This window comes from Poecile atricapillus, chromosome 22 (assembly GCF_030490865.1).
Source record: "Poecile atricapillus isolate bPoeAtr1 chromosome 22, bPoeAtr1.hap1, whole genome shotgun sequence".
Taxonomy (NCBI): Eukaryota; Metazoa; Chordata; class Aves; order Passeriformes; family Paridae; genus Poecile; species Poecile atricapillus.
Genome location: NC_081270.1, coordinates 5,270,043 through 5,282,047, shown reverse-complemented (window position 1 = coordinate 5,282,047; position 12,005 = coordinate 5,270,043). Strand labels below are relative to the sequence as shown.

General features: G+C 46.4%; 1 protein-coding gene across 7 annotated transcripts in view; it reads right to left on the bottom strand.

Moving 5' to 3' along the window:
• Nucleotides 1-8,917, bottom strand: part of DHRS3 (dehydrogenase/reductase 3) — a 36,178-nt gene extending 27,261 nt beyond the window's left edge. For 5 of the 7 annotated variants that reach the window (XR_009279338.1, XR_009279339.1, XR_009279341.1 and 2 more), the window contains exon 1: nt 7,947-8,917. Coding sequence is in view for 2 of the 7 variants with exons in the window: in XM_058854982.1 (XP_058710965.1) it covers nt 7,947-8,219 (273 nt within the window). In the remaining 5 variants the exon portion in view is untranslated. The remainder of the gene's footprint in view (nt 1-7,946) is intronic. The other 2 variants (XM_058854982.1, XM_058854983.1) reach the window with 2 other exon arrangements.
• Between the last annotated feature and the right edge of the window lie 3,088 nt (nt 8,918-12,005).

The window sequence follows — 12,005 nt, the reverse complement described above, 5'->3', positions numbered from 1 at the left end:
TGTTTTTGTCAAATGTTTAGGACTGTGTACACAGATTATGGTCACTCTTAAAGCAAATTGCTCTGCCTGGCTAATTAAATTAGACATTAGCCCAACAGCATGTTTGATTCTTTTATAATGCAGTAAAAACTACCTACAGTGCTTCAGATGGAAATAGTTCTACAAATCTGAGACTTTTTCCTAGCCTGTGCCAGAGCCATGACATAAATGCAACATAAATACACAGCAGCACTTTTACAAGTCACTGTAGGTGATGAAACGACGCAAATAAAATAGGGATGAATCACTTCAGATAAGTGGCATGAAATATCATAGCCCAAAACCTTCCTGTCAGCCCTGAAGTTCAGAAAATCCACCTTCTTCCTTCCTGTGGTACAAATAAGACTGAGAATCAGGGAATCAGATTATGGTTGAGGCTCTGGACCTCTGGATGTCCTCTGGTCCAATCCCCTGCTCAAGATCAAACACCTCATCTACTGCTTTGACCAGGTCAGCTCATTTTGAATTTCACTGCCTCCTCCTCCAGCTTGCCAGGTCTGAGCCTCTGTTTCCACTTTCAAGGTATTAATTTCACTGTAGCCTTCTCCTATCACCTTTCATTGAGCATCAGGTCTTCTACTGCAGCCTTTACCTCCCAGCATTAATTTTTAAAACAACCTGTCTGTTTCCTACCACACTTCCTGCACCTCTTTAAACATTCTTCACAACTCTTTACTGCTGCTTTTCAAACCCCACCTTAAAACTTCCATTGCTGTGATGCCTCCCCAAAATTTTAAACTGGCTCAGCGAGTGGTGTGGCAGTGTCTGGCTTTAATCAGCACAGTTCTATGTTGGTACTCATTGTTGGCTTTTGTTTTTTATCTCCACTGTCACATTTATTTAGTTTATCCCTGCCAACCCTGAGACCAGCATCATCTTCTGCTGTTGTTCTTATGGAGCACATTTAGCATCTTTTTGGTGTTAAGTCTTTAAGTTTTTGAGGCACTGCAATGATATTAATATATAACCTCATCTTGAAGATTTTTTACAGCATTGGCACAGTCCTTTTATTTAGTGGGAAGCCTCACTTAACTGCCTTGATGCCAGACCTTCAGCACATTAAAAAGTGCTGGATCTTGGTGTGCCAACACAGCATGGTCTCATTGGGACAATATTTTCTCATGACATCACCATATCTTGATGGGAGATGACAAGACTAACTCTGCAAGTCCCACTTCTTGTTAACATTATTTATTCTTGCAACATACCCAGCAACAAAAGACAGGTATGTTCCAAATTATAAGTTAAAACAGCTCCAGCCCAAGCTGCTTCACAGACACCAAAGATCTGAGAGCTGATAAATTCTGGTGGTGCCTGCCAGGCAGAGACACTTATTCAGCATGTTGTTCCAAGTGCTGGCCTTGGCACCAGCACCCAGCACAGGCTTCGTGCCATCGCAGCCTGGGACTCCAAACAAGGGCTCTTCTGCCCATCCTTAAATCCAATCAACAAAGTAGGGAGCTGCCAACAGGAAGCCATTAAATAAAGCTGCTGTCAGGATGTAATCTTTGGAGAAATAAAGCCTTTCTGGAGACCATAAAGCCACCCAATCAGATCTGTGCTCTCATAGTTTACCAAAAGTTTCAAATTAATGTATTATTTTGCATGACATGGAAAAACATTCACTCCCCAGCCCTTCTCATGTACTTCTGGTTGCTGATAAGTTGTGACATGCTCTAATAGTTCACTGTAAGATTAAGTGCTTAAATTTAAGGAAGATTAAAGTACCATCATTTAACATATCCCTGAAGCTGCTGCATTCCTATGGTGGTTTCTCCCCAACCGCACACACAACAGGAGAGATTAATCACTTACAACCTCGTATTTGCACTACAGGTAAACATTCTCATTACACTAAAATATCTACAGCAGAGAAAATGTGCACTTTTCTTTTACACTACATTATCCTTTTTACACAATGTCAGATTGCCTTTTCCAAATGGTCACTTAGCTTCCTTGCATTTCAAAATGACTGCACAGATATCCATTAGACACATGGGTTCTATGTCATTGTGGTACCACCACAGGGCAGGAAAAACATTCAGAAGGGGGACAGATGCTCACCTGGCAACAGTTTCTTAGCACTGAAATCTAAATATATATATATATCTCTATAAATTTTACACTGAGTCTTTTAAAACCAGGCCACCTTAAATGCAGTGCACCACACTGGCATATTGCACTAGGTAATGTACATCAGAACTGTGTCCATTTCTTTTATAAACCTAATTTTAAAGGCTTTCTGATTTCATTATGTTAGGTCACGATGCCTGTTAAAAACAAGTACATGGTGATTAATCAGATTCTGAGGAAAATCAGGTCCTCTCAGCTCTGAAAGCTGTGTCATTTTAAAGCAGCTCTTTTCCTTCTATCAGGACTAATGTTCTCTGGGGTGGCCAGATCAGGTCTAGTCATGTTCTGAGCTGAGAAGGAATGAATGTGTCAGAAATCAGTTATTACTTGCAGAACAAAAGTGTCTCCTTGACAACTGGCCCAGCACAGTGGATTTTAAAGCTGACAGAAGCAGAAGGGCTTGCTAGGGTTCCTGCAGGGATCTCATGCCTTCCCATCCCTTCCCCACTCCCCCAGCACATGGTCAGGAATTCCACACCTTTGTCCATTACAAAAGGAAGGTTTCCAGGTTTGGAACACTGCAGCCCATCTGGATGAAGCCTGGGGCACATTTCCATTCCTGTGCACCAGGAATTGGATGCCAGGCAAGAGATACTCTGTAATGCAATTTAGCAAGACTCTTCTACAGGCTCTGAAAGTGCAACCACAGATGATTCTTTGAGAGTGACCAATGCTTTAAGACATTTTGGAATAGGAACTCTTACTGAATCCACGGGGGACACTCAAAGCTTTTGTCCTGCATCTCAAAGAAAGGTCACAGCTCTGAAATAACAGCAGTGGCTGCCTTTTGCCCTCAATTCAGGAGATCAGTATTAATTTAATATCCAGCTCTAGTCACAGTAGAGTTAATCCTTGATCATACAGCACTGGTATGTGTTATAAAGAAGCTTTTAGAAGGTATATACTAATTCATACAAATCAGGACAATAACATATGGGCCATTCACTTAAGAGTTGGACTCGATGATCCTTGTGAGGTCCCTTCCAACTCAGAGCATTCTGTGAAATCTGTGAAATAATATGTCAATGAGATTCATAAAGACCAAAGTGAAATATTCATAGACCTACAGATGCAATTTGTGTGGGAAGAGTGTGCCATTGATAAACTCATCTCAAAACCTGCCAAATTTTCCATTACTGGGAATACAAGGCTAAAATCTAAGACCCAATACCATTTTTTTTACATAATCTCTATCCAATACTCTCAGCCTAAACACAAAATAGCCTCAAATCTCACTCAGCTAAACCCCTCCAATTATACAAGGCTTTCAAGTGCTTGTAATTCCTCTGAGGTTTTCTGTTCTGTTGGAGAAAGGGAAACACTGAGGGAAACTCCAGGTTCCAGCAGCAGTGTGGGCTTGCACAGCTCTCATCCATCCCTTCCTTGGTGCTGCTTCCTCCCTCAGCTTCTTCCCATCCCAACTGTCACTGATCTGAAAGAGAACAGCACAACCAAACGACAAGAAATCCTCCAAAATGCAGACACTGAGGTCTGACTTTGAAAAATGTTGTGAAAATATCAATGGAAAGAACAGTTGAGGTTTCAGGGTTGTTGGGTTTTTCTGGAAAGGCTGAAGAAACTCTTCCAAAGTCACTGTCAGATAAACAAGACTACTAAATTACATACTAGAGTTCGGGAATCTATTTCTGTCCTATCATTAACATATTTTTCAATTACTTCTATTAGGTTTTGTTGGCATTTAACAATGCAGAATGCCTAAGAACCAAGCATCCCTTTCCTGTTCAATCACACCTCAAATTAGATAACCTGTGAACAAAGTAAATTAAAATGACAAGGAAACTTTGTAGAGATCAAGGTTTTCTAAAAGAAAACCTAAGAAAGAGTGAGGCATACAAAAGACATAAGAATCAAAACTTCTTCAGTAGAGACCATCAAAACCAGGGCTGACAACTTCCTGGCAAAGGCACTATAATGAAACTTCTGTAGGAAAAGCAAATGGCTTTGAGGAAAGCAGGCACAGTTTCCCACTCTACTGAGCAGTGAATGAACCCATTCAGCCCCTACACCCCCTGACTGCTCACATCTGCAGAGGGCTGTTCTCCAACACAAGAAATACTGTTCAAAGGGGCCAGTCTTCCCAATATTAACTGGATTATACAGTACAGGCTTTGCAAAACACTGTTAGGCTTTGGAAATGGATTTTTATTTCATAGGCATTAAATCATAAACTCATAAAAGTCTCTCCTTCTCCCATTTCATTAACACAGGCATTCTCTGCCATTTTGGCTCACCAGGGTATCAACAGCCTTGACAGAGCTACCAGTGTGTGAGACTGAGGCAGAGGTGATGCTTCACTGACCAAATACTTTCAAGGTACAGTCAAATTCTCAAGAGTTAAAGCAAGCAACAGTGAAGATTTTGAATTCTGCAAGCAGCCAAGAAAAGAAAGCAGAAAGTTCATTTCTCCATCAATTCAGCCACAGCAAAGTAGCTTCTCAGCCGGCACTTATGAATCTGGACACATCTCTGGGAAGCTGGATTACAACACTTGAGCACTTCCGGAGAAAAGTCAATGCTGTTCATCGCTCATAATAACACTAACATGTCCTGGATCATCTGTAACCACTTCATCCCTGCATACAGCTCATTTACATGCTCTCAGCTTTTTCCAGAAGTGCTCCAGGAAGCATTTCAATACACAGTGCCTCCCAGGACCAAGCAGTTCTTGACAACTACTTGAAATTACAAATGGAGTATGGATCCTTTGACCTCTCAGTGTACACCTGAACAGGAATGATCTGATGATTAAAGTCTCTCATTGCCTAAAAACTGCTGGCAAGTTTAATTGGAAAAAACAGAACATAGACTTCTGAAAGTGCAAATAGAACTGGCACTGCTTTGTGCCTTATTGGCCATTTCTTCAGCTAGGCCAATGGACAACTGTGAGAAAAGAAACATCACTTGGGGAGGAAATGTCTCCTAGACATTTATATATCTAAGTCACATTTGAGGCACAATGGCAGAGCAATGAGGGTAAAGAAAGGGAATCAGGATGGATTTACAAGGTCATGCCCAAGAGACTTCCATTCCATTAGATTGAGAATTTTAGTCTGCATGCTCATCAGTCAAGCACAAGACACTGTATTTCCATTTGCATAAACCCTTTTGGGATTTATTTCTTGTCATCTTCATAGCTTTGAATGGAATATCAAATTTTAGAGTAGAGGAGCTGCAGACGTGACAATTGATAATCTTGTGAAATACAACATTTGTCACCTTGCGTGAAAACGGCTCCGGTACACCTCACTTGTGAGCAACAAAACCAGCCTCTGAAAGTGAGTGTAAGATGAAATCCCATCCACTCTAATTACCAGAGAAGTTTCATATCCTCACAGTCCCAACTAACTTATCTTTCTGAAGATTCTAATCTCAAAAATATGGTTATATATCGCCGCCTACCTCCAAAACCCCGCCACTATGTCTGTGTGCGCAGGCGCTGGGAGCACTTGGTCAGGACACGCTGCACACCCTCCACCAGAACCTGAAGCCGTGGCACTGCTGCCAACCACCTCCATGCCATGCTGGGCTTGGCCCCAGAGTTCCACACCTTTGCTGGAAAGTCTTTTTCTGAACTTGAAATATGGTGACTACACCGTCTGATAATCAGAATCTGTTCTAAGTTGTTTGTTATGATCAATAATTAAAGCTTTGTGTATTATTGTAGGATGGTTAACAGTGTAAAAAGAGAAAAACAGTCAATTTTCACAAGCCTAATCAAAAGGTGACTTGCTAGACACCACAAGCCTTTTTCATTTCTTTTTGATTGTCAAAGGCAAAGTGCAAAATTGAACAGGAGTGCCAAGCAGAAAGTTGAGCATGGTACATGGCGACTGCATAAAATCCACAAATTTAGGGTTGAGCACAGAAGCAGGAAAGAAATGAAATCTCAGAGTGAAGGGAATGGAAACTACCACATGTGGGTAAAACTGGCAATAAAGCTGCTAAGGAGAATAAGCCAACTTTGGTGTTCTCACCACGGGCTGACAGGCAGTGCCAGTACCTGAGGGATCAAAACTCGCTGAGTGTCATATATGACTGACTGGACACCATGATATAACTGAAAAGAAAATCTAATTGAAATTGAGTCAATGCAAAGATGTAAACACCTTGATGACACACATGAAAACATCCCAAAAGGCAACACCCCAAAGGTCAAACCAGTAACTAGGAACACAGAGAATTTCAGAACATCATATCAGAAGAGTACAAAAGTTCCCAATAATCATTCTCATGTATTCTTTCCTTTTACAATACGTAGAGATTTGGTAGCTAAGACATACAGCTAGAATACAGTCTGTGTCTGTTTATAGTAATTCCATCCTCAGCTCTCTCTCAAACAGCCCTGTCTTCTTTTGGCCCCTGTCCCCTGGTTCCTCAGGGCCATTGTTCAGCTCCCAGCTCAACTGCAGCAAAACAGCTCTTAAATGTGCTGTAGAAATGGTACCACTTTAATGCCAGAGCTCAGCATAGCAACCAGCCACTCTAAATAAATAAATAATGAAGCGTGGTATTCCAACAGATAATATAAATACACTTTCAGCAAATTTCTTGGGTCCAAAGGTCAGTCAACTTGTTTGCTCTGACTCCCAGAATGTGTAAATCTCAACATGATGTTTAAACACAAACACAGACAAACATCAAAGTTCAATGCTGACATATTTTACACCTCGGAGTTACATGCCAGAATAGCTCTGTACCACACAGAGAAAACTGTAATGCATGTGTAAGGAAGTGACAAAACACTATCCTGAACTAAATCCAATTTTTTTTCTTTAAATAGCCTCTCATTCTGTATTTTTCCTCTTCTTTCTTCTCTATTTACTCTCATTCATCCTCTCACACAGAGAAGTATTTGTGCAGCTGTATAATTTCACCAGTCATCCACTTAATTACCAATAAAAGGGGAGATGAAATTTTCCATCCTAAGACTCATTTCAGGGATGTGTGTTTCTGTATCCCTGACTGATTCCCACATAGGGACATACCTGTACTTAAAAAACCACAACGTTTCAAGGTAAACCACCAAGTTCCTGAGCAAGAGAATGGACCCACCAGCTACACAGGCACTTCTGGGCTGCTGTGCAGAGCAGCCACTCTCAGCCTCTCTTCTAAAGGAAATGTGCAAATAACCCACAGCTTCCACTCAAGCTGTGCTCTTCTTGCCGGGTTCTCATTCATCTTCCCTTTGAACAGCTCTGGGCTGTCCAGAAGTGAAATAGAAGGGACTTCAGGAAGCACAAGAAATTAATTTCATGAATGGAGACCCACCAGGGTGAAAGGGAACACTTCTCCCCACTGTCCCAGAGCCACCTGCCCTCTCCTCCGGGGTGACACGCCTGGATCTGATCCTGATAGATGCAGGTTCACTGTGCATGATCCCACACCCAGCAGTGCCAGGACGCAGCCCAGGAAACAGCAATGGAAGTGAGCACTGGCTCCATGCACAGGAATTGCTCAGCTCTCCTTCCCCTGCCACAGGAAACCTGGGCTGAGGCGAAAACCTCTCCTTTGTCAGCAGAGGGGGATTCACGAGAGGGACCTTTCTCAGCATCGCGTTTTCAGGGATGGGATAGGGAAAGGCAGGATGCAGGGAAGGAGGAGTGGGCAACTTCTGAAATGTAACTGATGTAATGACTCAGTTCTGCAAAATGAGAGCCTCTCTCACCTTTTCCAAGTGATCCCACCTAGAGGTGTGGGATCAGGGCTCCCCGGCAGAGCAGCAGGTGGGTGCTCCCCCTCCCCTCCCTGCTCACCTTCCTGGCTCCTTTCCTGGCGAATTCCCGGGCCAGGTGGCGGCCGATGCCTCGGCCCCCGCCGGTGACCAGCACGTTCTCCCGGGACAGGTCTCGCAGCTTGGGCGGCAGCACCAGGCACACGGCAGCTTTCACCACCAGGTACACCATCTGCACCGGGAACAGCAGCAGGGCACCCAGCCACTTCCACATCATCCTCTTCTCCCAGGCAAAGTTCTCTTCCAAACCTCCACAAAACCAAGGTGACAGGGAAAGAAAAGCAATGCCCTTCATGCACCCCCAGACGGGTGACAAGTCTTCAACCCCCTTCCAAAACTTGGGGGCAAGAGGTTCTTGGACTGGAAAAAATCCTTCTCTCCCCCTAAAAAAAAATGGGGGTAGGAATAAAGTAGTGCAGAAGACCAAGTCACTCCCCTGTTTCTTGATCGGTGTCCTCTGGGATTCTCAAAGGCAGGTAAAACAGCTTCCTTGCTTTTAACTGGATGATTTTTTTTTTTTTTTAAATTAAAAGAGAGAGAAAAAAAAAGTAGAATTAAAAGTAACCATACATCCCTCCGCTGCAAAGACCCACATAAAAATCCAGTATCCAAACGAAAGGTTTTTATATTTAGAAAAATAAAATAAAGCAGCCCATGTCTCCAAATTTCAGCCTGCAGTGCCTTCCAGGCAGCTCATTTCTATTCTTAGACTCAGGAAATTGCTTAAATAAGACAGAATTGCCAGGACCTTCTTTTTAAGAAAGGCTCTATTCAGGGTGAGGTTGTTGTTTTTGTTTTAGTATCTATAAATATCTATAGACGTTCTGTCCTGAGCCGGTTGCAAAGGTTGAGCCGGTCACTGCCTCTCTCTGCCCCCTCTCCCGGTTTTTTCACTTGGAGTGTCTGATCACAGAGCAGGAATTACGCCGTGCACTGCTCCGGCTCTTACTCATTTCTGCCTATTGCTGTCTCTGCCGCTCAGGGCCGCGGCGCTGGGGAGGTTTTATACCCCATTAATCCTGATTGACAGTTAAAGTGTCGGGGCGATTTCACTACTGTTCCTGGGAGTGGCTCTGCTCTGCCCTCCCCCGCCGGCCGCCTGCGCTGCGAGCGAGCTGCGGCTCGGCGGCGCTGCCAGTGCGGCCAACGGGGCCACCTGCAGCCACCCCGGGCCACCTATGGGTCTCCTGCGGCCACCCCGGGCCACCTATGGGCCACCTGCGGCCACCCCGGGCCACCTATGGGCCACCTGCGGCCACCCCGGGCCACCTGTGGGCCACCTCGGGCCACCTGCGGGCACTTCTGGCCACCTATGGGCCACCTGCGGCCACCTCTGACCACCTATGGGCCACCTATGGGCCACCTGCGGGCCACCTGCGGGCACCCCAGGCCACCTGCGGCCACCTCTGGGCCACCTGCGAGCACCCCGGGCCACCTATGGGCTACCTGCGGCTACCCCGGGCCACCTATGGGCCACCTGCGGCCACCTATGGGCCATCTGCGGCCACCCCGGGCCACCTATGGGCCACCTGCGGCCACCCCGGGCCACCTGTGGGCCACCTGCGGCCACCCCGGGCCACCTATGGGCCACCTGCGGGTACCCCGGGCCACCTATGGGCCACCTGCGGCCACCCCGGGCCACCTATGGGCCACCTGCGGCCACCTCTGGCCACCTATGGGCCACCTGCGAGCACCCTGGGCCACCCCAGGCCACCTATGGGCCACCTGCGAGCACCTCAGGCCACCTATGGACCACCTGCGGCTATTCTGGGCCACCTATGGGCCACCTGTGGTCACCCTGGGCCACCTATGGGCACCTGCAGGCACCCCGGGCCACCTATGGGCCACCTGCGGGCATGGGGGGCAAACTGTGGGCACAGTGGACTACTTGTGCGCATGCTGGGCTCATGTCACACTGGGCTCCTGTCATGCTGGGCTAGCTGTGTGCCACACTGGGCTCCTGCCATGCTGGGCTAGCTGTGTGCCACGCTGGGCTCCTGCCATACTGGGCTAGCTGTGTGCCACCCTGGGCTCCTGCCATACTGGGCTAGCTGTGTGCCACCCTGGGCTCCTGCCATACTGGGCTAGCTGTGTGCCACCCGGGGCTCCTGCCATGCTGGGCTAGCTGTGTGCCACACTGGGCTCCTGTCGTGCTGGGCTAGCTGTGTGCCACACTGGGCTCCTGTCATGCTGGGCTAGCTGTGTGCCACGCTGGGCTCCTGTTGTGCTGGGCTAGCTGTGTGCCACACTGGGCTCCTGTCATGCTGGGCTAGCTGTGTGCCACACTGGGCTCCTGTTGTGCTGGGCTAGCTGTGTGCCACGCTGGGCTCCTGTTGTGCTGGGCTAGCTGTGTGCCACGCTGGGCTCCTGTCGTGCTGGGCTAGCTGTGTGCCACGCTGGGCTTGTTCTGTGTCACCCTGGGCGCTGTTATGCCACTTTGGGCTCACTGCCTGCCACGCTGGGCTTGTGCCACGCTGGGCTTGTGCCACGCTGGGCTCTCTGCAGGAACCAAAGTGCCACCAAGGCAGGCAGCCCCTGCCTCCTCCCTCCCCTGTGTGCACCAGAAAGGTGCCCTGGTGTGACCTGAGCCCAGGGAAAATCCAGCCCAGGAAGAATCAGGGTAAGGCTGAGTTCAAAGCCACCACGGGGAGCTGCTTGCCCAAGGCCAGCTGGTGTGTGGAGGGCAAAGCTGCTTGCAGCCCTGGATTGCCAGCTGAACCCAGCCTCGGCTGATAATCATCAATATCCAGTACCACTGGAGCAGTGGTTTTTTGGATAGCACAACACCTCATGGATTTGCCATGCTGGAAGATGCTTGCATTGCTGAAAACTGGGGATTCAGCGGTGGGCAGTGAAAAAGGCAGGCTCTGAATGACAGAGGGAGGCTCACACTTCAAAAAAAGGGTGGTTTCTTCCAAGACTTTTTTGTCCAGTGATAAGGGCATACCCAGAAGGTCCCCACAGCACTTCAAGCTCTGTTGTAATAGGGGAGAGGGCAAAGTGTATCACAGCAGGTCCCTGGCTGTTTGCACTGTCAAGCATTAGACAGGTAAATTAGGATTACAGTAGTACAGATAAAGCTTTTCTGAGGAGGCTGTAACTGCACATTCATCCCCAGCCAGGAGCTGTGGCAGCAATCAGAAATAACCTAAAATGCAAAGCTTTGAGGATATCAAAAGATCTCAAGGGTATCAAAACTCACAGTATTGTCTTGACAGCTGGGCTGGAAAGAAATTCGGGTTTATATCTGGGGGTATGACTAGGATTCATCAAAATGAATCCAGTCCACACGCTCAGTCGGGTCTGGAGGCAGATGCACTGTCCTGGGAAGCCATCTAGAGGAAAACACTGGAATTAAGGGAAAATGGCATTTAAAATCATTCTCAAACTTGTTCACACCTCTAGTTACTGAAACACCACCTCAAAGGATGCTTGAATCTAAGCATCTGTGAGAGAGGTGAGTTTGGACGCTGAATCCCTTTAAAAATTAATTCACTTTTCTTCTTTGGAATCAAACAGGTATTTTTGAAAGCAGGCATTCAAAGTGGCCATGTGGAAACAGATTCTTGAGGGGTTTTTTTGTTGGCAAAAAGAAGAGCAGCCAAGTTTCTGGTGCCCCTCACATTCAACAGCTATATCACACACAGATTTTTTTTATTAATAAAAAAATATGAAAAATACCAAAATACTTGCATTTCAGCTCTGGTAAAAGCTCCACAAAAGTTTTAAGGGAAAGAAAAAAGGAAATAAAATTGAGAAGAGAAACTTGCACAATTTTTTTACCTTTAACTGCCAGGTTACCTCATATGAAATAAGCCAGATGACTGTCACTGCATAATCACAAATGTCAGGAGAGAGGGTTTTGAAGAGAAGATGAAGAATCCTAGCTGGAAACTGTCTGTACATACTGTCAGGATCAGTGAGTGTTCCCTAACTCAGCTGTGTCTGAAATAAGCAGAGAATTTCCACGGCCTGTTGGCAGAGTTTAACACCTTGGTGTGTTTTTATAGGAATACCTCTAGAAATGCAGCTCAGGGAGGCACCTGGCATTGCAATTTTCCTCTCAGGCCAACAGCTCTGG